At 42.0% G+C, this 27,727-nt stretch overlaps 2 protein-coding genes across 2 annotated transcripts; one reads left to right on the top strand and one right to left on the bottom strand.

Annotated features, from left to right (window-relative positions):
- The first annotated feature begins 9,191 nt into the window (after positions 1-9,191).
- Positions 9,192-14,602, top strand: LOC149283553 (lysine-specific demethylase 8-like). Its single transcript, XM_089497486.1, has 7 exons — positions 9,192-9,941; positions 10,922-11,082; positions 12,414-12,546; positions 12,699-12,743; positions 13,456-13,605; positions 13,745-13,837; positions 14,438-14,602. Exons 1-7 carry the CDS (start codon positions 9,192-9,194, stop codon positions 14,600-14,602), a joined length of 1,497 nt encoding a protein of 498 aa, XP_089353612.1.
- A 1,440-nt stretch (positions 14,603-16,042) lies between these two features.
- On the bottom strand, positions 16,043-23,191 carry LOC149283552 (integrator complex assembly factor BRAT1-like). Its single transcript, XM_089497485.1, has 12 exons — positions 23,071-23,191; positions 22,284-22,418; positions 21,642-21,796; positions 21,276-21,420; positions 20,564-20,933; positions 20,341-20,460; positions 19,850-19,941; positions 19,127-19,245; positions 18,137-18,323; positions 17,292-17,390; positions 16,920-17,110; positions 16,043-16,744 (listed from the first exon to the last, which is right to left on the bottom strand). Exons 1-12 carry the CDS (start codon positions 23,189-23,191, stop codon positions 16,043-16,045), a joined length of 2,436 nt encoding a protein of 811 aa, XP_089353611.1.
- Between the last annotated feature and the right edge of the window lie 4,536 nt (positions 23,192-27,727).

Below are 27,727 nucleotides of genomic sequence, written 5' to 3'. Positions count from 1 at the left end.
GAGCCCTGTCCATGGTGCTGAAAAGAGAGATCCATCATCTAAATCCCCGTGAACTCCAGCAGGAGATGAACAACGGGGCTTGTGTTGATTTCTATCCACTCAAACATAAGGATATTAATCGACTAAATTCCTTTTACCAGGAGAGCATATCAGCCGAATTATTCCAATTTTAGGACTTTATGATGTCTCCGCGTCAGAATGAATCTTTCTTTATATTTATTCACACGTAACCCCCACTGCCGCCATGCCCCCTGCTATTGTGATGAGCCCCCAGCTAATGTCTGGAACGTAGGGTTCAAGTTTAGATAAAACAAAGAGAAGGGCACAGCTGATGTTTCCATGCTGCGGGCAAACTGGCATCTACATGTGCATAAATCAAGCCGCTAATCAGATCTAAAAGCAGCAGAAGACCGTTCCTCGTGGCAAGTCCATGTGAAGGTTGTTGTGTGAATTAACAAACCTTTATTAGAACAAGCATTACCGCTTACAGGGTTCCTTATGTTACACAAACAGATCATTATTCAGTGGTACTGGCTTTCGCAGCTCCTGCGCCAGATGTGAGAATATGAGTATCGCTTGGGTAATGTTTGTAGATCCCTACCTCTTCTCTACCAGAAGAACCCAAAAATGTGTATTTATTTATAAAAAAATATATAAATGGTATATATATATATATATTTATATATAATGGTATATATATATATAATGGTATATATATATATATATATATATATATATATATAATGGTATATATATATATATATATATTACTATATAATGATATATATTTTATATAATGGTATATATATATATTTATATATAATGGTATATATATATATATTACTATATAATGATATATATTTATATATAATGGTATATATATATATATTTATATATAATGGTATATATATATAATGGTATATATATATATAATGGTATATATATATATATATATATATATATTACTATATAATGATATATATTTATATATAATGGTATATATATATTATTATATAATGATATATATTTATATATATATATAATGGTATATATATATATTATACGGTATATATTGCTAGGAACCACAAGAGGGCAGCAAGTTCAGAAGTATAATACCGCTATTATTATACAGGTAGGTTATATGTTAATTATCACGCTAACTGTAAATTATTATTATTTTAAGGATATTCTAAAACATTCTGCAGTCGTCTGCCATAAACATAAAAATACGGACAGGAAAATGATCAGCTAAGGCTGGCTCTGCCACAGACTGCCACCGACGTGAAGGTACACTGATTGGCAAGTAAAAGCTTTCCTCTTTATCGCTTTTGAATAAATGTTAATAATATTTCTCTGTGCGTATGAATAATTTTGTGATATGGTGATGTAAATGTTATATATTTGATGACTGGAGGAGATTGCAAAATTGTAGGACCTTTAGATGCCTTCTTCAGGAGTTAATACTACAAATATTTTCAGTTTCTCTGATTGCGGAGAATAGTCGTATCCCCGTGTTTTGGTGTTTTTCTCATAGTTTTGAAAACCTTGTTTATTTAAAGATGCTGTCCAGAATCTGATTCTCACATCCTAAAAATCCGAGAACTCAACTGAGAAGAGATGGCTGCCGAATAGCCTTCTCTATGGGGCGTCCCCATTAACTCCAGTCCTCCATTAACATATCAGCCTGAGCTGCCCACACCAGCAGTCCCGAACTGAAGTACGAGGCAAATTCCCGCTATATGAGAGAACCAACAACCCCAGACCTACGTTTCGGCCTTCATGGGCCTCATTAGTGGGGTGTAGTTGATATTCCTGGAGGCTCTAAGTAGACAAGGAGGCCCACATCTGGACTCACGTTTACGCTTGGGCATGAGAGGACACTGTAGAGTAGAGGACTGCATTGGGAGGCGGGTCCCCAAAAAACTTGCGGGCACGGGCGGTCTTTCTGGGGCTGCGGGCGGGAGCGGGCGGTCAGGCACTGTACCTGCGGGTCCAGGTAATCCTGCACAGTCCCGCAAGGATGCCTTCTCGCTGCTCCATTACAGTGTCTCCTATCTTGCTCCGCCCATGAACAAGGCAGAGTCACGTGATGTGACGTCACTTCCTGTGACTCCGCCTTGTTCCTGGGCGGAGCAAGAGAAGAGACGCTGTGAGGGAACAACTCGAGGGCAGCCTTGCGGGACTGCGCGGGAAATCAGGTAAGGAGGCGGGCGTGATTGGCCACAAATGTGGCGGGAGCGGGTGGGAGCGTTCTGTTGTTTTGAATCCCGCTCCCACCCACATTCCGGTAGCGGGCGGGAGCGGGATTCAGAACAGCGTGAGCGGGCGTGAGCGGGATTCAAAACAACGGGAGCGGGCGGGATTCAAAAAGCAGCCCCGCGCAAGGCTCTACTGTAGAGTGAAATCACATACTAAACTTGTGCATTCGAATTCACGCAAATTGAAAATTTAATTCAATTTGTCTATTTTGTCAAATCGTACGAATCTTCAAAAGTGAGGCGAGACCCCCACGAAACGCAGCGTACGCTGAGCCAGCGCTGGATCGGAGTAAGTATTTTACATGCAGGGAGGTGAATTCGGCCAAAAGAGAGAAAAGTTGGGGTGGGGCAGGGAAAGGTGCAAATACACAAGGGGGGTTATTTCCCACTTATTTTTTACAAGAACACAAGAGATGTAAGATTTGTGAGATTTAACAAGAGTGATGTTAAAAAATTCCAAATGAAACTTTCAACAATCGAGCTGTAAATAACCAAAGGAACTTAACCGTTTCTTAATAAATTGTCATCTAAAATGTCTGGAATACCGTCCAATGTGCTTTAGGAGTTTATTTACATAACGAGGAGAGATGGCTTACAGGGGGTAAGTAATAAGATATGAAATCAAAGCGTTAATTGTCAGTTAGTCCATTAACATTGCTGCAGCTTCTGTGTCTCTCGTGGGAAATCTCACTTGTAATAGAACTTCTGAAAGCAGATATGAAAAATATGAGAGAATGCAGACCAGACACCGCATGATCATTTATGTGCCAGCTGCTCCACGGCAGAGCCTTCTGTCCATGCCCTTCATATCCAGGTAAGTCGCATTAAGTGCTTGTTTTTAAATGTAGTCGCTTTAGAAAATTGTAAAAGATGTAAGTATACAGAAAAAAAAATAAACTTTTTATTCTAGATTTTTATTTTCGTAACAAACTACAATTTTAATTTAAAGGGGCCCTGGGTATATGCTACTTTTCTTTTGGATGACCCCAAACATGCTCTTTCTCCTGGTTCCTCTGTCTCCCTTTTCCCGCACACAATGGTATGAGTTAGGTAGGAAATGGTTGATGCCAAAAAGACCTAGGGGCTCCTTCAATCCCTTTCCCAAGGCTTTAAGTGACAGGTTATATTGCCTTCAAGGCTTCATTTAAAAAAACAAAAACATTTTCAATTTATTTTTAATTTAACTTTGTATTAAAATTAGGTTTGGGTGTTGCTTGTAGGAGAACGAGAAAGCTGTGCCAGCTTGTACTTGCCTGTGTATTAGGGAATTGCAAGAAGAAATACATGGGGTGGGGAAATAATAAAATAATTACTATTTAGGGAAAACATATAAAGAGAAGAATCGAGTAGGCGCTTGTACGCATTTTACATTTGATTCTTGATGGAATGGTCTTGACGACTAAGAGTAGAATGACCAGATAGACTATTCTTAGTTGACTATTGGGCTATGGATAGTTGTTTAGAGTTTATTAGGGGCTCCATAAGAGGAAATACATGATATCTATATCAGACACTCCTGTCCTAATTCCATTGATTTCTAGCCATATCTCACCAGTTTTTACCAGTTTCTGTCCTTCCATTCCTGTCACTTATGATAAACTTACATGGAAGAACAATACCAGAGTGCTGTTTAATACAACAATTTGTTTCAGATCACTGTTCCCTCTAAAGTAACTGTCTACTACATATAGTAGAATGCTAACTTTTATTGACAGATCTGCAACGTATCACTATTAACTCTGCCCGCTTTTGATTTCCAAGTTCCATCAATGAATACGACAAGGTCTTCTGGAGATCTTTGCTTGTTCAGCTGGGAAACGCAGGACCTGGTTACGATAAAAGAAAAATATTCAGGCTCTGTGCAGTATGCCAGCTTTGTTTTGTCCGTGATCATTTGTGTGGCCGGACTCATCGGCAATGTGGTTGTTCTTGGTGTCACTGGTTTCATAATGAAGAAACGTCAATCTAGAATCTGGTTCCTCAACCTTGCGGTAGCTGATCTGGTGTTCCTCCTCTGTCTGCCACTCAACACTGTCTCTGAGTTTAGAGAATATTGGACTTTTGGATCGTCCCTCTGCAAAACGTATAATTACCTTTCCATTATCAATCTGTACTCCAGTATCTTTTTCATTACAGCCCTAAATATTGATCGCGCTCTGGCTATCGCAAAACCAATATGGCATCACAAGTCCTTTACTCCAAAGGGCCGTCGTAGAATCTGCGCCGTCATTTGGTCAGTAACTGTTTTGTCCAGTATCCCCGCCATATTTTTAGGTGGAGAGGTTGAAACTAAGGGTAAAACAGAATGCAGCTTGTTCAATATTGGGAAAGTAAATCTTGATACAAGCGCGATTGCACTTAAATCTCTGGACATGGGCAACATTACCACATTTTCACGCTACGTAGAACAGTGTAAAACTTATTTCTGCTGTGCTAATGAAAATGCTCTAAGATTATGGAACCAGATGGTATATACAGCAAAGTGTCTTATGATCCCTCTTCTAGTAATTGGATACTTTATTCCAATTTGTGTTACCCTGTGTTCCAACATAATCATTGTCCTGCACGTCAAAAAATCCAGAGAAGTGAAACCGAGCAGACTCTACAGGATAGCGGTCGCTGTAGTCGTAACTCACTTACTGACCTGGACCCCAGTTGTCATAGCTGAGATTATTTTACTTGTTGCAGTACAGAACATGAATGTTACTTTAATGTATAAGGTAATCGTGTTCTTGCCACTGCTGTCCTGTATATGCCATGCCCACATCTGTCTCAACCCCATCACGTATGTGTTGGTGGGTTCACAAGTTAGACGTGGAATTACAGAATTCGTAAGCCGTGTCAGGAGTAGTCTGTCTTATGCTTCTTAAAGTCCGACTTCGAAGGAAATACTACTAAAATGAACTCATAGGGCAGGGGTGTCCAACCTGCGGCCCTCCAGCTGCTGCAGGACTACATCTCCCATAATGCTAAGGGGCAGGCTGGGGAGTATGGGAGATGTAGTCCTGCAGCAACTGGAGGGCCGCAGGTTGGACACCCTTGTCATAGGGTCAATTTACAGCAAAAAATATAAATATAAGCCACGCTAGTAGAATTACATTCCATCACACAAATCTAGAGAAGAAAAGGTGTTTAATGACATCATTATTCATCATATGTTAATGTAATATGTAAACATACAGGTTTATGTATTCGCTTCGCTTTCCACGGTGTCATAGCAAATATCCATATTGCCATTGTGTGTCTTAGCAATGCAAGTTGGTGTAGACGAGAACCCTGGTGTTTTTGGCGTACCTACACTCGGCATAAGGATGAAAGACAGACACTTTTACTGCATGTACAGCTGGCAATGAATAGCACTTTAAGGGTGGTTTTACTTTTTAACTATATGTCGAGCTCAATTTGTATGTCTTGTAAAATGTAGAGAATATTTGTGCATTCGAATGCTGTCGAAATGTTAATTATTAGACAAGATGTTTCATTTTTATAATATTACATTTTAAACAGGAAGAAGCAGGTATTATAATTGTTAAGTAATTAAAAAACACTGTATTAAAGCTAAAAATGCTATATCCTTCTGTGAACGATTGTGTTTGTGTAGCAAGCATCTCTTGCATCTCCTTTTTTAGTTAATAACAGTAGCAAAGGAACGAAAACCAAGAACATTTTGACGGTCCCACCCATTGCTTCCAGGAAACTAATTTCTGCCCTCTCTGATGTACTCAAAACCAGCAATAAACACAATTGTGGTTTTCCCCATTAGCAACAGCAAAGGAGGAAAAACGTATCGCTGCTAAAATTCAACCAAGCCCATTTTTTTTCAGATTAACAGCATTTTTTACAAACCAGATTTCATCTACTAAAAAAAAGTATACAGTCAACATTGGCTTGGAGATCAATAGTATATTTACTTTCCATCCGCTTTCACCTGTATGTACATGCTGGTATGCGCGAGGGCAATACCATAACCATAATGCCTTGCAACTTGTTTAGGATTGTTCCTATTCCCATATGAACGCTGTTGAGAATACCTTCATGCTGGCCAGAAAGGAAAAAAAATCATAAATATATTTATGTAAGGAAAAAGCATTTTTCTTTAAAAATAAAAGTAACTTTAAGCCAATGAGAAAGAAAAACAACAAGTATAATTACCTAAGGAACAGCGGTTTATTTTATTTATTTATTTATTTATATTTATTACTGAAAAACAAGGAGATTAGAGTTTTTATCTCCCTTTTAATATTTCTGCAGCTAGACATATATATATATGTGTATTTGTCTCAGTTGATTTAATTAGCGCACTGGAACGCATCAAATTAGGATCACTGACCATTACCCTGCCACAGTGAAACATTTGCATGTTGGATGAATTAGAGACGGTTATGTCAAAATGTAACTGGAAGCCAATGCCCGTGACATAATATGTGTAATTTGGAATAAGTGGCATAATTAGACTAATGGCAAACAAGCCTTGTAATTGTATTAAGATTAAACTGACTGATTTCTTTCACTTTGATAGAAATTGAAGCCTGCTTTTATAGCCGCTGCAAAGAGTGGGGATATACAGAAGAGTTTTAAACGATTGGTTTGTTACCTGTGGCTATCCACAGCCTGGGAATGTTAATGAACGACAATTTTATGACCATTATACATTTCCTGTGAACCTTCATCAGCCTACAGATGGTGCTAGGGGCGGACTGAGCCCATCCAGGACCCCATGCCACAAAACATCGCGGGCCCCCTGTGGCGATGCCTTTTTCTTAGACACACTTTACGACACGCCTCTGCTTAGTTAAGCTCCTCCCTTGCGATTATTAGCTCTCATATCTATTTTTCAGTGTTTGTAGTAATAAAAAAGATAACTTTTAAACTGTGTAAATACATTTTAATTTGTGGTTTTCACACATCACAAATATATACATGAATTATTTTTAAATATCAGCAGCACTTGAAAAATAAGTCATTCTAATCATAAATATATAAATACTATCTGAATATATCTGAAAAATAGTATATACTATGACGTAACTACCATCACTATATACTGAGCCAGACATTGACAGTGGTAGAGCATAACTACCCATCACTATATACTGAGCAAAACATTGACGGTGGTACATAACCACCATCACTAGATACTGAGCCAGACATTGACGGTGGTACAGCATAACTGCCAAAATTATAAAGTATGACAGACATTGAGGGTGGTACAGCATAACTGCCAAAACTATAAAGTATGACAGACATTGACGGTGGTACTGTCACAGTGCGTCCTGGGGTGGGTTTTTTGCATCAGCAACGCTGAATGCCTTGCTATTGAGCATTTCAGCTATGCCATTTAAGCCTAGAAGTCCATCGTTTAAAGTGGGATATACCAGGAGTGGCAAACTCATACCAATAAAAAAAAATAACCACTACTTCTGACTACGGCTGGTAGTAGAATTAGTGCCTGGAAAGGGTTAAAATACTAGTATTTGAAACCCCCCGAGTATATCTAGTTTGCAAACATATATGGTTGTAAAGGGTAATTTGAATTGGTTGACTCCACAGATGTCCCAAATAGGAGATAGGGCAAAATTTTCATCATGTAAAAATTCCAAGTTGATAAACTGAATTGCGCATGTCCCAAATGTGGCCTATAACCCCCCCTAAGCAACCTACAAACCCATGTTTGAGGGGGATCACTGTACTCAGGAGATGTTGCTGAACACATATTGGGATATTGAGACGTATATAAGGAGCTGTAAAATCACACCTGAAGTAAAATGTGTATGAAAAAATAAACAAAACGCAAAAAAATACTACCACAAAGTTGGCAGATGGCAGGGGATAGCAGAAAGAGACACGCTGAGGGGACGGCAGAGAGAGACACGCTGAGGGGACGGCAGAGAGAGACACGCTGAGGGGACGGCAGAGAGAGACACGCTGAGGGGACGGCAGAGAGAGACACGCTGAGGGGACGGCAGAGAGAGACACGCTGAGGGGACGGCAGAGAGAGAGAGACACGCTGAGGGGACGGCAGAGAGAGAGAGACACGCTGAGGGGACGGCAGAGAGAGAGAGACACGCTGAGGGGACGGCAGAGAGAGACACGCTGAGGGGACGGCAGAGAGAGACACGCTGAGGGGACGGCAGAGAGAGACACGCTGAGGGGACGGCAGAGAGAGACACGCTGAGGGGACGGCAGAGAGAGACGCTCACGCTTAGAGTATGGTAAAGAGAGGCACACACACTGATGGGACTGCATATAGAGGCACACTCACATGGGGGACGGCAAAGGCACACTCACACTGAGGGGGCGTCAGAGAGAAACACGCTCACACTGAGGGTACGTCAGAGAGAGACACGCTCACACTGAGGGGACGGCAGACAAAGGCACACTCACACTTAGGGGACGGCAGACAAAGGCACACTCACACTGAGGGGACAGCAGAGAGACACACTCACGCTGAGGGTACAGTAAAGAGAGACACACTCACGCTGAGGGTACAGTAAAGAGAGACACACTCACGCCGAGGGGACGGCAGAGAGAGACACGCTCACGCCGAGGGGACGGCAGAGAGAGACACGCTCACGCCGGGGGGACGGCAGAGAGAGACACGCTCACGCCGGGGGGACGGCAGAGAGAGACACGCTCACGCCGGGGGGACGGCAGAGAGAGACACGCTCACGCCGAGGGGACGGCAGAGAGAGACACGCTCACACTGAGGGCATATCAATGCAATTTCTAAAACTGTTGAACAATGATTTAAATCTACAGTTCTAAGATGCCCATAACTTCTTGCAAAACTGTAAATGCGAAATAAAACGGGATTTTTCATAAAGATTTAAGATTTCTTCTGCCTCCGTCATGTTCTCCATTTTTAGTAACTTGAAAGACAGCAGCGTTCTGTCAGAGCTCTGGCCATCACATCCCACGTAGAAGCTGCGCGATATGAGCTCAGTCCGATTTCTATCGTTTCCATGTTTTGCAACTTCCTGTAGTACTTTGTATCATGTGACCGAACAGTCACATGATCTGCTGGCGGCACCAGAGTCCTTCTACCGGGTAGGAACTAGCCGCTACCGTATGATACGGGATCGATCTACTGGAAAACGGATAGAACCGGAAATAAACGTGTGCATCGCAGAAATCCATCCGACCAGAGTTGGCAGAAAGAGAAAGTGGTACCTCGCTCATATAGTTCCGGCCGGACGCTGGAGCTTCGCGTACACCGTTCCGCTCAGTGACTGGTCCTCCCTTGTCATGCCAGGCTTTCTGTGGGCTCAGGTTCGGGCCGCTCTGCCGCTGTCTCTAGAGCAGTTCCCGGCTGATCTGGGCCCTGAAGTAGATGATAGTGTGGCCTGGTGTGTGCGGGAGGCCGCGGTCTGCTTGTATGGCGGAGACCTGGAACGGTGCGGCGGGCTGGGGCAGCTGGTTATGGATTACGGCTGGGAGAAGCTGAATGCGCGGAGCTGGCAGGAGGTGTCCCGGGGGTGGCGGGCCGTATACACCTATGGGTGTTTGTTTAAGGCCCTCGGGCTGTGCTGGAGCCCAGCTGGGGGTAGCAGGCAGGAGGCCGTGCGGGTGTGTGACATGGGGCTGCTGCTGGGAGTCCACATCATGGATAACGTACTGGGAAGAGTTATCCACATCCTGCAGCATGGAGACCGCTCGCCGGACGTGCCAGCCAGAGAGGGATCTGTGTCAGTCATGGACGGGCTTGGGCCTGACCCGGTGTCAGTCATGGACCGGCTTGAGCACGGACCAGTATCAGCCAACGGCAGGCTTGAGCACGGACCGGTACTACCCGGGGAAAAGCACCGTAACAGCCTGCTGGCAGATGCAGAGCAGCTTCAATGTGGGCCAGAATTATCCACAGAGCAGTCTGAACAAGAACCGGTAGAATCATCAGAAAATGCCCCAGTATCAGCCGAGGAAAGCCCTGAACATGGACGCGTATTACCAAATCATAAACCAGATTATAAAATGCTGCGGGAGAAGCCTGACGATGAGCATCAGAAACAAGAATTACCGATTCGGGAGAAAGAGTCGGTGGAATCCCGGACCTCAGGTTGCTGCTCCATTTCTTTATAAAGTGTTTCTATAATACTTGTGTAAATTGCACTTTTTATAAGTTAGCGAACGTATATTTATGTTAAGCTTCGGATACCACCAGTCACGAGAAGCCTTCCTATGAGTGCACCGGCCCTCTCTTCACTTAAACGTTATCTATTGACACATAGAGTATTATGGTGTATATTATAGTATGTTAAACATTTGTTATTTTGTAGGTTTGGGCTTTAAGGGACAGAAGAGGCAAAGGAATACCAACGGAGAATCGGAGCCGGAGAATGACTTAATACCAGAGGTAGATATATGGGGAAGTGTTTGGTACGATTCACTTATGATGGGAAAATAGTTTGCAGAAGACAATACTTTTAGCATTAACAAACTATTAAAATTTCCACATTAAGTCAAATATTGAACCCTTTTAATATTCTGCGGTCTGCATCAAAATGCAAACATTGTGTCTATCGACAAATTTGGTTATATATATATCTCCTTGGTCAAGTCTGCTATGAAGTCATTCTTCGCACAAAAGACGGATACAAAGTTATCTTGCCTTCATCTTTTTCTGCGTTTCGGTAGTTTGATGTAACTCATGTCCTCTCTCCTGACAGAAAATGCGTCATTCACTCATTCCTGCCGTGAATTTGGACCGTGCGATCCCAAAGCTCCACTGTCCGTCTTTGGAATACTTCAAAGAGAACTTCTTGACTTTACAGAAGCCGGTTATTCTAGAAGGCATCGTTGACCATTGGCCTTGCATGAAGAAATGGAGGTAGGAACTAGTATTGTTTAGTTTCCTAAAATAAAGGACATGTAACTCAGGAAAGAGCTTCACCGTTTCCAACTAAGGAAAACCTAAGCAGAAGCACATATAACACATATAACATGAATAATCTTTAGAGAGACTGTTAACCCCTTAAGGACAAGTGGACCCACTTTAAAATACCATTTTTTTTTCCCCATATCATCTAAAAACTGGTCATTCTGCCTCTGTGTGTTATTTGGGACATCTTTGAAGCCGGCCAGTTCAATTTACCCCATCAAACCATATATTCCACTGGCTATAAACTGATTGGGCTTGGGTCCAAAACGCATATAGACCAGTTTTAAATGTGGCAGTGGATTATAGCCTCCTAAAACTTGAGACCTTTTCTCTACAGGTTGTGCACTGCAGATTTGTTTAGACTTTAGGATGGTTGTTGCTGGAGTTAGTCGATGCGCCAAGCTGATCTTGAAAGCCTACAGTATGGAACAGCTAACAATAGTATTCTTGTTTCATGATAGCTTGATCTTTAGAATACACGGTTAAAATAATTTTATTACACTGTGTCTGTAAAAATTGAGAAATTGGGCAATGTATATTGAAAAGGGACTAAGAGACAGGAAATTCCCACGATCCATGTTTTATTCAAAAGAATATACCGGTTCAAAATTTAGTATCGCATCCCGGGGAATAGGAGAAGAATCGTATTTGCTCGATTATAAAACGCCCCTCCAAAATTTGAATATTAATGTAGGAAAAAAAGCCTGAATATAAGACTATTTATTCATATTTAATTGATATGATTGAGAAAAATAAATGTTTTGTTTCTATTTCCTTTTATTTGCCAGTCTGCCCCCCCGATATGCCTTTTAACCCCCTATATGCCACTCTGCCCCACCAGAAATCCCTTGTAAACCCCCCTGCCGACTTACCAGTGCAGCCCTAGACTTGTTTTCCGTGTTTCAGAGTCCCTGGTGTCTAGTGGGGGCAACCGGTGGACGTCTGCGCTATGCGCGCAGACAACCTCCGCTGCTGCTGGACGGTACTTCCGTCGGGGCTTCTAAAAATGAGCACAGGAAGGTCATGTGATGGCCGTCGGCAGCGGAGGTTGTCTTTGTGCATCCCACAAACGTTCACCGACTGCCAGAGAGAGAAGGATCCAGGTCTCCTGCAGCTCTGCGTGGGATCTGGATCTTAGTCTCATAGTCAGACCTCTATTTGAGTTCTGATTACAAGACAACCTCGATTATAAGACGAAGGTTATTTTTCAGAGCAAATACGGTATATCTTGGCCACACACACAAAAAAAAAAATTCTAACATTATTTTACATGCCAACAGCGTGGAATACCTTCAAAAGGTAGCAGGATGCCGAACGGTTCCTGTGGAGCTGGGATCCAGATACACCGATACGGAATGGTCTCAGGAACTTATGACTATAAATGATTTCATTAACAGATACATGAGAAACCAGGTATGTGATTTGTGTGTGTTTCAGGGAATTAATACATTTGTATTAGAATCCAATATGCTTATTAAAATAATATTGTTGGTTTAATATTGATGTATAAGTCACCTGAACAGGTAAACTCTTATACTAATACCTGTATCTTTATTTTCTGAAAGCAAGGCCGTACTGGATATCTGGCTCAGCATCAGCTGTTTGAACAGGTAATTTTTTAAAAACATTTGTTTAAAAGGAGGACTTCGGCAGACAGCGATATCCCAGTTTTTTATGCAGCTTTATTGAGTATTCCTGGCTGGCGGAGAATAACTTGACATCGTAGTTTAGCACCTATAGTACAAGAAGTTGTCCTTCTCTGATAGTAATTCGCTAGGATTATAACACTATGTTCTTAAGTTTGGGGTCACTTAGCTGTTTTCATAGAAAACAAGGGAATTTCTAGCTGCAACATAATTAGCCTTTTTTTAACTTAAACTTGGATCAGGGAACACAACGTGCCATTGGCACACAGGAGTGATGGGAGTTGATAAAGGCCTCTGTACGCCTATGAAGAGATTCCATTAAAAATCAATCATTTCCAGCTACGATAGTCATTTCCCACATTAACCCTGTCTGCACTGCATTTCATGAAATTTCTAAGTGACCCCAAACCTTTGAACGGCAGGGCAACCTTCAGAGAATATATTTGAAATCGAGCTTTAGGAGATCTATTTAATGAATGTATGGTAACCCTGGTTACAGATAAACAGAGATGTCAGTTTGATTCACAGGTGAAGAGATATTTAAATGGGGCTTATTGGGGGGGGGGCTTTGGTGAAATTATGGGTGGTAGTCTACAATAATGTGAGAAGAATGTCTTAATAGGACATTAGCCTCTGAGATAAAAAATCCATAAATACGTTTATACATTTATTTAAGATAAGTGAACTGAGAGAAGATATTGGCGTTCCGGATTACTGCTGCCTTGGAGAAGGCGATGAAGATGACATTACTATTAATGCTTGGTTTGGTCCATCGGGAACCGTTTCTCCTCTTCACCAGGACCCTCAACAGAATTTCCTGGCTCAGGTCAGTTACCCTCCTTACAATCATTTTAAGAACATGAGTAACTATCTTCTGCTAGTTTCCAATATTATCACGTTTTGATTGTGAAGGTAGAGTTTATCAAACTGCCTCCGGTAAGCAAGAATTCTGCTTCTCTAACCAGATCGTAGGAAGGAAGTACGTACGCGTCTACGCTGTGGACGAAACGGAAAAAGTATACCCGTTTGACAGCTCGCTCCTTCACAACACAAGCCAGGCGAGTAAATCCTAGCCGCATGCTGATATGTTAAACATTATGTTAAATCAAACTTTTTCTCTTTTAAACATAAATTCAAATCCCAGATTAGCCAGAGTGGCCCAGTAATATAATCCATGAAATCCCCTTACAATATCTGTATATATTACATCAAATCCTCTCTTAAAAACACATCATTGAGGTACATTTATTATACCTAATCCATAAATATAGTACGATATAAACCCTAAATTGCATTAAATACTTGAATAATAATTAGATCCATTACATAGAATAGTTTACAATACTTGTGTAAAATGCATTAAATCCTCTAAACAAAACACAAACTCTCTCCCCCCCCCCCCCCCCGTATGCAATGATACCATGTTAGTGCGATAAATAAGTATTTAAAATACATGGTCTTAAGATCTCCAAAGCTTGCCTTTTGAATATCATGTTGGTCCAAAAAAAAGGTATCATTGCGTACTGGAAAACTTTGTCTATCGGACTTATGTATATATTGAATATATGTATTTATTATATGCAATCCACAAATTATTGTACGCAACTCCTACATTAAATAGTTAATTATATTTGACTCCATATTTTTATTCTTTGTAGGTCGATGTTGAAAATCCTGACACTGACCGGTTCCCACGGTTTTCAGACGCGGCGTATCAGGAATGCATTCTGTCACCCGGCCAGGTGCTTTTTATCCCGGTGAAATGGTGGCACTACATCCGAGCCCTGGATATCAGCTTCTCTGTCAGTTATTGGTGGTCCTGACTTAGCCGTGGGGTTTAGGAATTACATCGACTCGCTGGACCCACTAACTTGCCGTATACGGAGCTGGCTTTATTCCTGTGGTCGGCCAGGAGGTGTGAGCCCGACAGGGTCACATGACACCGTCACATGACCCCACAGTAGCAATGCAGCACCTCGGATGTATGGAGGTCATTCATGCATCACACCTTCTCTTCTTCATAGATGAAAATGAAAACATTCACCGGCTTCTTTGGCTTATATTAGGCCAGTTATTCATTTTGAACTTGAAATCTTTCCTTTTAGAAGTGAATTTAACGGACAGCTGTTGTGGTTGAATGGGGAAAGAATAAAAGGGACTACGCGTCGTTCACATTTATCATGCAGTCGGTGTAGCTGTCGGTCAGTTTGGTGATCTGCATTTCTATTGTATGGCAATTCCTTACTTCCAGCAGAAAGAAAATACATAAAATATATCTATGGCCACAGATTACAGGTATGATTTGCACTAAAACGCAATTCTGCCAAGAGAACCCTGGTGAACAACATGCCTTTCTGAAAAAGGTGCCTTTTTTTTTTTCTGCCATTCTTATATAAAACAATACAATAAAAGCAGGGTTCACCGTGACAGTCGTTAACTCACTTGACATGTATGTGGTTCCAGGGCATTTGCTAAGCTGTGATATTGATCAAAGATGGGGGGTTATTTTAAGTGTACTTATTTTTATACTTTGCCCCAGGTAACCCTCTTCCTCCCGCTTTTGGCACATTTGCTCCATCTGCCTGTAAAGCTATCACCGTCATGACTCTGAATAAACTGTATTTGCCTTTAGAGTCTGTTTATTTGTCTAAAGAAGTGAAACTCTCCACTTTGGACAGAAACAAGAACAAAGGAAAGCTGGGGGTATTTCTACATAAAATAGAAGTGAATAGATGTCAAAACAGTATGACTGTCCCTTTAAACATTAACAGCAACGTCTATTAAACCAAACCAGAAATTCCCTTACACAACAAAGAATTCTTCTGTTGCGCGGGAGCAGAACCACATCAAGTAAATACAGAATCATAAAACAATGACAATGTATGTTTTATTTTAACTTGAAAATCATATAAAATAGAAATTTCTATCAAGTTGCTGTCATCTTTCTACAAAGTCCATTCATAAAAGGCGAGGATTCTCTGCCAAACTCCCACTTTAAATCCAATTTAACGCTCGCATTTTTGGGATTAGGGTCCCAATCCGGGATCAATATGTAAATGTGCACGTATTTAAACAAATTTTTTTTGTACAAAAATATTTAGGAATGTAAAATAAAACCAAGCCTGTTATAGAACCAATAGATATTGATTCCCTCTAATGGGGAGTCTCCCTCCAGTATAAACTGCGGCAGTTCTACACAAGAGAAAGGTTTTAATCAATTTCTTCTTGTAAGAACGATTTACAGTCTTGTTCTCTTTTGGACTTTAGTAACAATCTGCGTCATGTTCTTCCCCTCCCCACAGTGTCGTCCTAATGTCCTGCAGGAGTGACCATGGAGTTTGGTGCTTGGAGTCGCTGCCCATCGATAGTGAACTTTTCAGGGTCTCCAAATCTACTTTCATCAGTACGTCGGCTACCCAGTCCGTACGCCCTGCGCTATTTTGACCCCCTGCTTGGTGATCGTTGAGGCGCAAGTTGCTCAGCGTACATTCCAGCCACTCGATGCCGTGAAGCTCGGAGTTCCTAGAGGTAGGTAGGGATTCCTCGCACAGCTTTGACTTCAAACATATCAGGATTTCGCATGCCTTCAACGCAACTATCCTATCGCAGTCACAAAGGGCATCGAACAGAAACGAGAAAAGTCCCACTTGGTTAAACCTCTTCACCACTTCACTCAGCTGGCAGGAGCTGGTAGGTAACCCTACAGTATAAGGACAGCTGTTGGCACAACACGTTGTGAATGTTTGATCGGCAAAGATGTTGGCCATATCCAGGGCGTTCACTTTCACCTCCCAATCCAAGTCATTTCGGGTTACATCCAGTATCCCGTGCAGCAGTTTTTCTGGTTCACGTAAGTTCTGTATGTGATGTAACTTCTGCCACTCTATGAAAACCTTCACTACTGCTCTTCTGGGAAAGCCCTCTGTGTCCTCGGATAAAATATCCAGGAGATTTGGCACAATGCTCTAAGAAATTTGGTGAAAAAAAGTGAGTATAGCAATTTGCGACTACAAGAGGTTGCACAACATACGTTATCTCTTCAAGCGCAACACATGGACAAACACCTATAAATAAACATAAATATATAAGATCAAATCATGCATTTAAGTTATAAAATGTGTAAGCAGTTAAAGTACAGACCTCTCTGCTCATGGGCTCCTTGGACATAGGACCTTCTTCAGCGAATGTTTGGTAAAGATCAGCAATCTCAACGAGCTGACCCAAGCAGATCACTGCGCTCGCTCGAACATAACTCTCGGGGTCTTTGAGAAGATCCAGGACCAGCCGTGGGACACCTGAAGAGTTCAGCGCCTGCCTGAATCCTTCTTGTTCTGACGAAGGAAGCATGTTGATAAATATCCATGAAATAAGCGCTGGCTCCGGAAGAGAACCTTTTAGCAATAAACCACTAGAAAATCAAATAGTTATCCTGAAATAGGGGACTGCATCTCGACAAAACGTGCCTAGAAGGGAATGGTCGTTTCAGGAGGTTAGTAGTAAACGGGGGGCTACCTTTAAGGCTGTCCACGAGTTCTGTGACAAATTCTAGAGTTGTGTCGCGGTGCTCCCAGGTTGGGCTACAAAAGCGTTTCGATACCACTGGCCACAGGGCTGAAAAATATGTTGCAGACACATAGATTTATTACAAACTGATCCTGATTTTAGATCTGCGCTGAATTCTGCCCATTTCCATGCCTGACTTATTTATTCTCATTATGGCTCTTTTTTCAATTTGTATCCTAAATAACAACGTTTTATACACAAATTTAAAATGGCATTTTTAAAAAGAAATGAGCAGAGGAAACTAAATGCACCTTATTCTCCAGATTACTTCTATACGTTTTTAAAAAGTCTTGAAGGATTCAAATTGTCAGCTTGTTCTGGAAAAAAACTAGATCACTAGGATTCTAGAAACACAACAAAGGGGTAAACGTACCTTTCACAAAGGCAAGGCTGTGAGCCCAATCGTTACAGTTTTCTGGAGTCGAAGAGGCCTGCAACCATTTCAATAAAGCCTGGAGAGTCTTCTTTAAAACCTAAAAAACCACATTTTGAAACAATAGTCTGGCTACGAGTGTTCTAAGCGCGTACAGAACTCATCGAGTGTAAAGTTCTTACCGTCGGATCGCTGTCTGGATTCTCAAGATAAGCAAGCAGCACGTTGTAAGTAGATGTCAAAGATTCCTGGCTCGCTAAATAAAACCCGAAAAGGTTTAGTCACAGCAGAAAATATTTCTGCAAAAATTCAAAACTCTTTAAGTTAAAGAAAAGTCTCAAAAATAAAGGCTCGAGAGCCGAACAAAGCGTCATCGCCCATAAATTAAAACACGTATTTAGATACCCAGCATTTGTCTCACTTGGCCAACGGGAAAGTGCTCCGACGGCATCCAGCGCTGATCTCTGCACTCGGAGACAACCAATCAAAAACTTGCTGATGGTGGATCCCAACGATGATGTGGGTGATGCTTGACCGATGCAAAACTGCAGTAATGCGACCACAGAACTCAGCACGGACTCGTGGGGGATCTGTATTTTAAGGCAGTTCTGCAAGAAATTAAACAAAATGAGGAATATGTATAATGTATAAAATTCAAACATCGGGAGAACATGAGAAAATGCAACAGCCGAGAGAATGGTGAATTTGTAGAGAACTCCTCGTCATAGACCAACAATACCACCCAGTCGCTTAGCTGTTTTCATTGAAAAAGGACATTTCTGTAACATAATTGCAAAAGGGGTTTTCCAACGATCAATTAGCCTTTTAATCTTTAACTTGGATCAGCGAACGCAACGTGCCATTGAAACACAGGAGTGATGGGAGTCATAAGGGGCCATTGGAACACAGGAGTGATGGGAGTGATAAGGGGCCATTGGAACACAGGAGTGATGGGAGTGATAAGGGGCCACTGGAACACAGGAGTGATGGGAGAGATAAAGAGCCATTGGAACACAGGAGTGATGGGAGTGATAAAGGGCCATTGGAACACAGGAGTGATGGGAGTGATAAAGGGCCACTGGAACACAGGAGTGATAAAGGGCCACTGGAACACAGGAGTGATGAGAGTGATAAAGGGCCTCTGTACTTCTATGAAGAGATTCCATTAAAAATCAGCAGTTTCCAGCTACAATAGTCATTTACAACATTAACTCCGTCTACTCTGGATTTCTGATCCATTTCATGTTATTTTAATGGGAAACGTTAGCTTCCCCCCCATCAAAACAAAGGAAATTGTGTGTTCCCAAACTTTTGAACGGCAGTGTACATGTGACGCCTTATGGACCATTAAGGTAAAGTTCTTCTAGACTCCCCGGAAGTCAGCGAAACTGCGGAGCGGTTTAAACGTTACCTGATCACAAAGCTCCTTGAGGTAGCAGAGACAATGACACCAGAGTGAAATACAGGGCATCTTCTCGGACAGAATATATTCTACGGCTGCGGGATCACACACAAGCTCATCCAGCAAACCTTCAAGGACAACAAGCAATACATTTCGTACATTTCCACGCGCAAAATACTAGCTTTAAAACAAATGAATATGGAAATCCAAAATGATTCTGATTGTTTTACACAAAGCCCGTACATGTATGGGCTCAAAATGCATTGTTTTAAATGGGTTTAGGGACCGCCCTTTGTCTTTAAGGGGTTAAACAAAACAAAAAAAAAACAGATTTAGAGGAGAAAAAGGGTATGGTGACCCAATAGCAAGTTAACGATCAGAGGAGTGGAGAGTGTATTTGAAGACAAGTGAGGAAATTTAGGAAGGGGAACTGCTATGAAGACCTTTATAGGTGAGAGTCCGGATTTTAAACTGAATCCCAAAGTGTGCAGGAAACCAGCAAAGAGATGGATAGAGGGGAGAGGCGTTAGTAGAGTGATGGGTAAGGGAGATTAGCCTGGCAGCAACATTCATGATGGATTGTAAGGGTACAAAGACAACGGAGACCAGCTACGACGGGAGATGACAAGTGCGTGAACAAGAGCTTTAGATACAACTTGTGTTAGGAAGGGACAGATGTGAGAAATGTTTTTAAGATGGAGGTGACAGTATTTGGAAAGGAGTGTATTTTACCTGGCTGTCCGGAGCGCACTGAAGACACTTTCAATATATAGTCTAATGGATGAAGCAGCACAGATGTTGCTTGTAGACTAACATCTTGTGGGCTGGACAGAAAACAAAAGTTACAAAAAAAGTCTCATGACTTACAAATACACCATAATAATCTAATTGAAGGACTCCACATATCAAAGGCGACCAGCGGCGTCACGTAGCGTGCATTACATGACCCCGCTGGGCGGCTTACAGCACACGCTACACTACATTCATAATGGCAGTGCTGCAAAACCCTGAGCCCCTGGAAGTGGTTTCTAGTCGCCGTGGGGTTTGGCAACCCCTGTTTAATGCATGTTCTAGATTTTCATTTTGCCTTTTATTGACTTGGATTTGTGGCCCGCGTTCCCTTCTGACCTCGACTGAAAGGCATGTGATAAGGGACTGGGACAATGGAACCAAGTTAAGGGTTATTAAGGAAAAGCTAAAACTCAAGCTAAATCCAAACTAACCAGTAATCGAGTTTCATGATCTCCGCAGCAAGAGACACAGACTGGAAGGTGTTCAGATTTTTGAGAGCGTGTCTCATCGTACCCCAAACGTCACAGTCTGAATCACGGAAGGCAGGAAACCTAGAAGAGATTACAACATTGATCCGTAATGTTCTATCAAGGAGCCGATTCTGTTATCAACCCAACGATGAGGTGTTATTTCCACTCTTCTTCTTCCATTTACCTGGATGCAGCAAGAAGTAATTCCTCCAAGCAGAGGGCTCCGCGTGCCAGTTTTTGGTCCAGGAGATCACGGATGGGTGCTGAAACCTGCAGCCAAAGTAGCTGAGCCATTTCATTGGTGCAGCCTTTAAATATGGCAGCCAGGGTTTTAATTGACTGACTGATTGCAGTAGGGACCCCAGAACAGAGAGACCTCTCCAGGTGCGTCAGGATGACCCGTGAGACAGCCGGCAGGTCTGATATGCTGGTGGGTTTTGGGTCTGGCTGGACCTTCACACTCGTGAGAAACACGTGAGCTATAAGGTCATTGACAGCAGATGCAACGAACAAACTGGGGTCCATCTGTAAATCTAGCATCGCCTGCAACGCTCCTGAGATGAAAATGGAGATGGACAGATGAGATTAGACAGAGAGAAAAGAAAGAGAGAAAAGCATTCCCAAACTGGATTTTAACACAAGGAAGCCATTTTTACCCCTTTGTTACAAAACTTCAAACATTGAACACAAGATAAGATCTCAAGACTAGATTGCTTTACTAGAAATAAATTTATAATTTACGTTATCTATAATTAATATAAATATAATAATGCATAATAATAACATTCCAAACTGCCTATGAGGTTTTGCGGGTGTCCTACGGTTCACTCGCTTTTGAATAATTTCATAATAATTATTATTTTAATAAATTATTTCATATAAAGCACTGTACTCACCTGACCCGGACAAGAAGCACACTGCCTTATGATGCTGAACCATCCTGGTCAAACCGTTTATCCAACCCATCCTTACAACGGCGTCTCGCCACGTAATATTGGTCCAGCTAAATTCACCAAACATATCCTGGATAACGTCTCCATTCTGAGAGAAATAGAAATGTTCTATCAGATCAGACCCATTCAGCCCATCTAATCTGCCTGTTTTTCCAGATGCAAACGTTATTACATCAAACCAACATTATAAATCCCATAAATTTACTTAGGCCAGGTGCCGTCACCTTATTCTTTAAGACAATCCAAGATACAGGACAATCCAGGTCTACCTATGTTATCAGGTGGACACGTTGGCATCCTTTCACTCACCAGGAGGTAATCGAAGCCTTCCTCGGAGGCGGCAAACATTCCCGCCAGCTTCATAGAGAAGGACAGCAGACTGGGATCCGTGTCTGCCACATTCAGGACTTGCTGAAGGAGCCCAATGATGCATTGATTGTCTTCTAACAACTGTTTAGCTGGTACTAGAAGAGAAACGAGAAGAACAACCCAACAAGTGAAACAAGACCCTAGAACATATGCAAGTCTTCCACTACTTCTAGACCTCATGGCCGCCCAGCCTTAGGCATTTCATCGTAGACTAACTTATATTATCATACGCCTCGTTTTTGTGGGACATCCCAAGTTTTGTCAATTAACGGAAGAGACTACAGTGAACTTCTAAACGAAGAACCAAGATGGATAGGTTTTCCCACCACCCCAGAACGCATGAGTAAAGTCATGTGCAGGGAGATGCATCTTCTGCGGGGCATTTAGCTGGGTGAATGGGGAAAGGGGCATATGCAGAATGCCCCCCCCATGCATTTGCAAAAAAGGACCACAGGAACATTTAAAGTGACCTCATCTATCATATGCATTAAAGTAAATATGGTGGCTGGAGTGTCCTTTTAACACACACTCTACCGGACAGCTTTCACGTGAATATGTTCTCGTTTATCGCGCAGTAATTACCGGAAGAGACCAAAGACGTGAACCAGTCCAGCAGTTTCTCAAAGACGGAGTCATCTGACATAAGTTGTCTGTTGTCGATGAGGACGCCACAAACATGGGGCAGCAGCTGGGAACATTCTGTATCCATCAGAGCCTCTGTAGAAAGAGAAAAAGCCTTCAGAAATATAAAATCATGTTTGATCGGTAAAAAAAGGATTGCATGGGGCCAATGAGAAATTAACACGTGGCTAGTACTCCATGCTTCACAACTTCACGGATCCCTATCGAGTGTTCCAAACGCGATGACATCACACATTACATTCTGCACACGCTATGCGGGCAATGCCTATTTAAGCCTTTCATGATGAGGGATATGTCTTCCGCTGTCGGGAATGTTGGCAAGTATGTAAACAGTGTATGCCAATGATGTCATTAAAAGATAAAGCTGTTATGGCGTGATTGTGCAACATCAAGCCGTCTATCTATGTGCCTAGAAACCCTAAGATGCCGTGACATCGTTTCGGACCGCAAACTACCGCGACGTGAGCTTGTTATTGGGATTGTCTAAAACCAATCAGGATAGTTGGCAAGTATGCGTTTACCCTGTGTGCAACTCCTGGTCTTAAGTGGCCCCAGTTTGGCAGTTTCCATGATATAGTAACCTCCATCCTTAACTAACAAGACATAGTAAATATATAGGAATATCTAATACCCAAGGACCCTTATTTCAGTTACTGTCATAACAGAGATGACCCCCAGGCCTCACACTGGACCTGCAGGTAAGCCTGACTCCAGGAAGCACACTCACCCCAGTCCAGCACGTTAAAACCTAAGGGAAGAGGCGGGTCAGCGCCATGCAAGGTTCTGCGGAAATGGGCAGCGCCATCTTTGATCAGGGAAACAGTTAGCCATTGACCCAAAGACGCCATCTTACTTATGGGAAAGGAACTTCACGCTCCGCTTCACTTACTGTACCCACATACATTAATAACATCGTCAACGCCAATTGAGTTTGACTAGAAAGCAAACTCATAGCTCCTCCAAACTAAACGAGTGATTTGAATCTATTTTGAATGGACTCTTGAAATGTTTAAGGGGTTTATTACTGTTTTTAACATGATGTATTCACTTTTGTAAGAGCGTTTAGGCTTTGCCCAAATCAAAGATGGCCGCCACTGCCTCCGGGAGGCCGGGTCCCATGGAATAGGTCCGGGTTGCGCTCGGTTGTTACCCTCCTTAGTTGCGGTTGCTAAGGACTCGCTTGGGAGGACGGAGATCCTCGGGTGGTCGGGCCTATACAGCTGGGGGGTGCTGCTTGATGGCAGGGGGCAGGTTCGTATAGGGGTAAGAGAGCTATTAACCCGTTAATGAGAGTGCTGGGTGCTTGCACTGTATGGGGGTCTGCAGTAATATGACATGCGTCCTCATAATGGCTTAGCTTTCAAAACACGTAGCAGTAATAATAATTAATAATAATAATTAACAATAATAGTACTGTGCCAGCCTCTACGTTCATCGCTCAATTACTTGATTCATTTTGGGGGGGAAAAGTTCTTATATTATCTTTTGTTTCCGCTTGTTCAGATGGTTATGTGATGCATTACTTGTTGCCCTTTTTGCCCATTGTACAGTGCTGTGGCGTATGATGGTGTCATATAAATGAATAAATAATAGCAATATTAAATAAAATAGAAACATTGATTAAATAATACAAATATTTAAATATATTTCATTTAAAAAAACCATAAATTACATTTCCAGTGGATACAAAGTAAATAAGGAAGCTCGTTTGTATGTGTTAGAGGTAACCAGGGACCTCCACGGGTTTCCCGCATGGGGCTGTGGCGTATTCTGGCCTCGGCCGGCAGATCCGGGGGGGGATGGCAGCGTTTCTGCCGCATAACATGGACCCTCAGGCTCCCTGCGAAGCCGCTTCTCCATCGTTTCCTTCTTTGCCGAGCTTCCTATAATTGTGGGGTTTTGAGATATGACATCATATCCCGACCCCTAGAAGTTAGGATAGTTGCGCAGATTGGGTGGCACCAAAAGGCCAATACATCGCTGATGTTAGAAAATAGCCTGGGATATCAAACTAGTCATCTTGGGTGGAATTGATACTCTGAGAACAGTGAAGCTGGAGAACTTCCCTCCTGTTTTTCGGCCAACCCCATATCTGGTGGAAGGGACTTGTCTGTCATTATAGTAAGGTCCATCTATAAACATAAGAAAGTCCTGGACCCGCTCATATAAGGGACTTCAGGTAGGCTGGTGCTCTAAAATAAATCTTGAGGGTCCCCAACTGGACTACAGAGGTCAAAAATACTGAGCTTTTTTCTTAATGGCCACCATTGACACAATAATAGACTCAAATCTTGAGCTTTGCTCATAGCTTTCTGTGAGATATCGTTAATATCCAGTAATGAAACCTCTTGTTCATAACTTCAATATGATACAAGGTCGCAGCATTGATATATCCAAAGCCCCATCCTTTCCAATGCTGCCTAACATATCTTTTTTCTTTCCAGTCCGTCGTGGAAGAGGTCTGAGTCCATCCGTGGAGCCGCGTGTGATTGTTAGACCATGTCTTGGCTTTCAGCGCAGAATGGAACAGAAGCCGAAGATCTGGATGATGTATGAAGTTCTTGAAAACTAACCCATTTTTTCCCAGAATTTCCTGACCTTTCCCAACTCAGCTCGTGTCGCCTACCGGCCGGCTCATTTTCTTCTGCTCTGAACAGACAGTGATCGTTGTCTGTCGCTTCCAGGGGATTTTGAAAAGACCCCTTAAAAATGACCTTGATGTCCTTCAGAATCTCTTCTTAAATTGTAATGGCACAGAAATGGCAATAGAAATATTTAGATAAAAAATCTCTAGTTTTACAGCAAATTTTACGCTCCAAGTATATTATGTTACTTGGCTTTTATTGAGACGATCATTATAGGAAAATTTCAAACTAACTTTTTCATTTGAAGTTTCGCATTAAGCACCCACCTGAATTAGACTTTCAAGTCCTCTGATCGCTGCTGCAAAATATGACCTAGATTCAAACGTGTCCTTACTTATTGTTTGCCTCTGCCGTCTTGAAACTTGGATTGAGTTTTAAGTAGGTGTCTTCGGCTTCATTAACTATACATGGTTTTCTTGCAAACTTAAACAACCTTTACAAGCCTTTGAGGAAAGATCAGAGTTCTGTGTCCTAGAGCTTACAATCTCTTTCTTCTATTTTCTTTTATATGTATCAGGAGGTCGAACATATTCCGGATGATGGAGATTCTGCCATAACGTATGAATCGGACACGGATAAGGTAGGATATAGTCCAAGAACATTCGCAACTGCTTCGGTTAGTGGTTGCCACTTCTCCGTCTGTCGCTATTACTACGTACCCTCCTATTTATCAAGCCGTCTTCTAATTTCCTTTATTGAATATAAAGGTTTAGATTAATTTCAGGTGAACTGGAGCTAAGGGGTTTATTCACTAAAGCTGTAGTTGGGTTCTGCTGAAGCATTTTGGCTTAGATGTTTAATTTTAAGATATAAAGGACCTTGATAAGCAGCATTGTTACTGCTGTAGTATAACACTTTGGGTAATGCTTTATAAAAGGTGACCCCCTTATTTCATCTCCAAAACCAGCGTGATTCCTTCCTGTACATACTGGAATGAAAGGAGAAGACAATGTTGTCCCATTGGGATGATTATGTCTATCAGATTCTGTTTTGTTTTATTGTTTGTTCAATAAGTCATGTTCTCCCAGATTATATACTGAAGTTTTCTGGCTTTCCTTGCTCTTCTTTAATTGCGAAACCTTCTTTCCAACAGAAAGTGAAAAAGAAGAAAACAAGCAAGTCTTCCAGGTTACAGAGTAAGTATCACTATGTATACCATTTACACAGAATTTAACGTCTAATGCACTTTAACTACATAACTTTCACGCTCAGTGTACCCGGGGAGACGCTGTTGCAGGGGGGGAGAAATGGTGTCAAAGCCCATCGGTCTCAGAAAAATTCTTCGCCCTCCAACCGGTTCGCCCTCGGGTTGAGCCTTTTGGTTTCGAGCAGCCTTGGGCCTTTCTGAGGATCCTCCGAGACCCGGGACAGACTCAAGGGTATACATGCAGAGCGGACAAGCCGGAGTTCAGGATAAGCCAAATCAATGCCGAGGTCAGATACCCGGAGTTCAGGATAGTCAGCATCAAGGCGAGTCAATTAGAGGAACAACACTATAGAACACACTAGGATGAAATACAGTGTGGTAGACACGGGCATGACCATCAGAGGGCAGGTAAAGTGTGCTTTATATCGGGCTCAATAAGAGAACGAGAGCCAAAATCATCATTGGCACCAAATTCAAAAGGGGTGAAGTAAGTCCATTAAGGACATGCAGCCGCGGCCATCGTGTGTGTGAGCGTGGATGGCTGAGGAGGGTTCTTCGGAGGATGCTAACGTAGGAGGACCATCAGCATGGCGTGGGAGAGCGGAGCGTTGACATCCCTGGCGGCTGTCCACATCCTCAATCACCCTTGTTGTTTTTTCCCATATTTTAATCTCATAGATGCATCAAGTGGGATTAAGAATGTTTGATGCATCGAAATTTCCAATGTCTTGTTTAAATATCAATATATATATATTCTTGCTTTTTTTATTATTAAAAAGCTGTCTCTGCAATGATTTCTCCAACGTTAATGTACAAAATAATGTATCTCGCCATTGTGGAGACCCTTCTACAGATCACGGTCCAGTTCATTAAAGATCCCTCCTGGTTCTGGTCTCTCTGGTTGACATGGATCTATGGAAACATCAGCCGATATCAAAATAAAATATGTGTATATCTTTTTTAATGCAGATTCTCCATATCTCTCAAACACTAAGCTGTGTCCTAAAAAGGCTTCTGTGTGGCGGTCGTTAAAGGGAACTGGTCAGATGCATACTGAAAACCCAATGGCCAAAGTACCGAGGCAGTTATGGCTGGCATCTCTGAAACAAGGCAACGGTGAGGACTTCTAAGTCTTGCTATAGACTCAAACCAGTGATTCAAAATTCTGATGCACGAGGCCAGCTATGGAAAAAAAAACCAGCTTTTTTTCTCTACAAATTAATTTTCCCTGGGTATTCTTCTCCAAAATATTGCTCAGATTTTGTGTTGATAATAAAAAAAGTTATGTTTTATCATTGAGCAAATAATGGATTTTGGAATTCAGCCTTAAATTGGCATATTCTAGATTGTAAGCTTCTTGAGCAGGACCCACCTGACCTCCTGTTCCTTTAAGTCCAAATTGTTATGTGAGGAACTACTTGTTTTGGTCTATTTATTAACTCACGCTAATTTAGCTTTGCAAATTCCAAGCACAATGTTATTTGCTAATATTCTATTGTGTTACCTTCATCTTAGAAGGACTTTTACAATCTCTTTCTTGAAACATGTATTTTCTTTATAGTGTAAATGCATGTTGGTAGAACCTTGACCAA

The sequence above is a fragment of the Sceloporus occidentalis genome, unplaced genomic scaffold (genome assembly GCF_023333645.1).
Source record: "Sceloporus occidentalis isolate IW3139 unplaced genomic scaffold, rSceOcc1.0.p SCAF_103, whole genome shotgun sequence".
NCBI classification, from domain to species: domain Eukaryota; kingdom Metazoa; phylum Chordata; class Lepidosauria; order Squamata; family Phrynosomatidae; genus Sceloporus; species Sceloporus occidentalis.
This window is presented reverse-complemented; position numbering and strand designations above follow the sequence as displayed.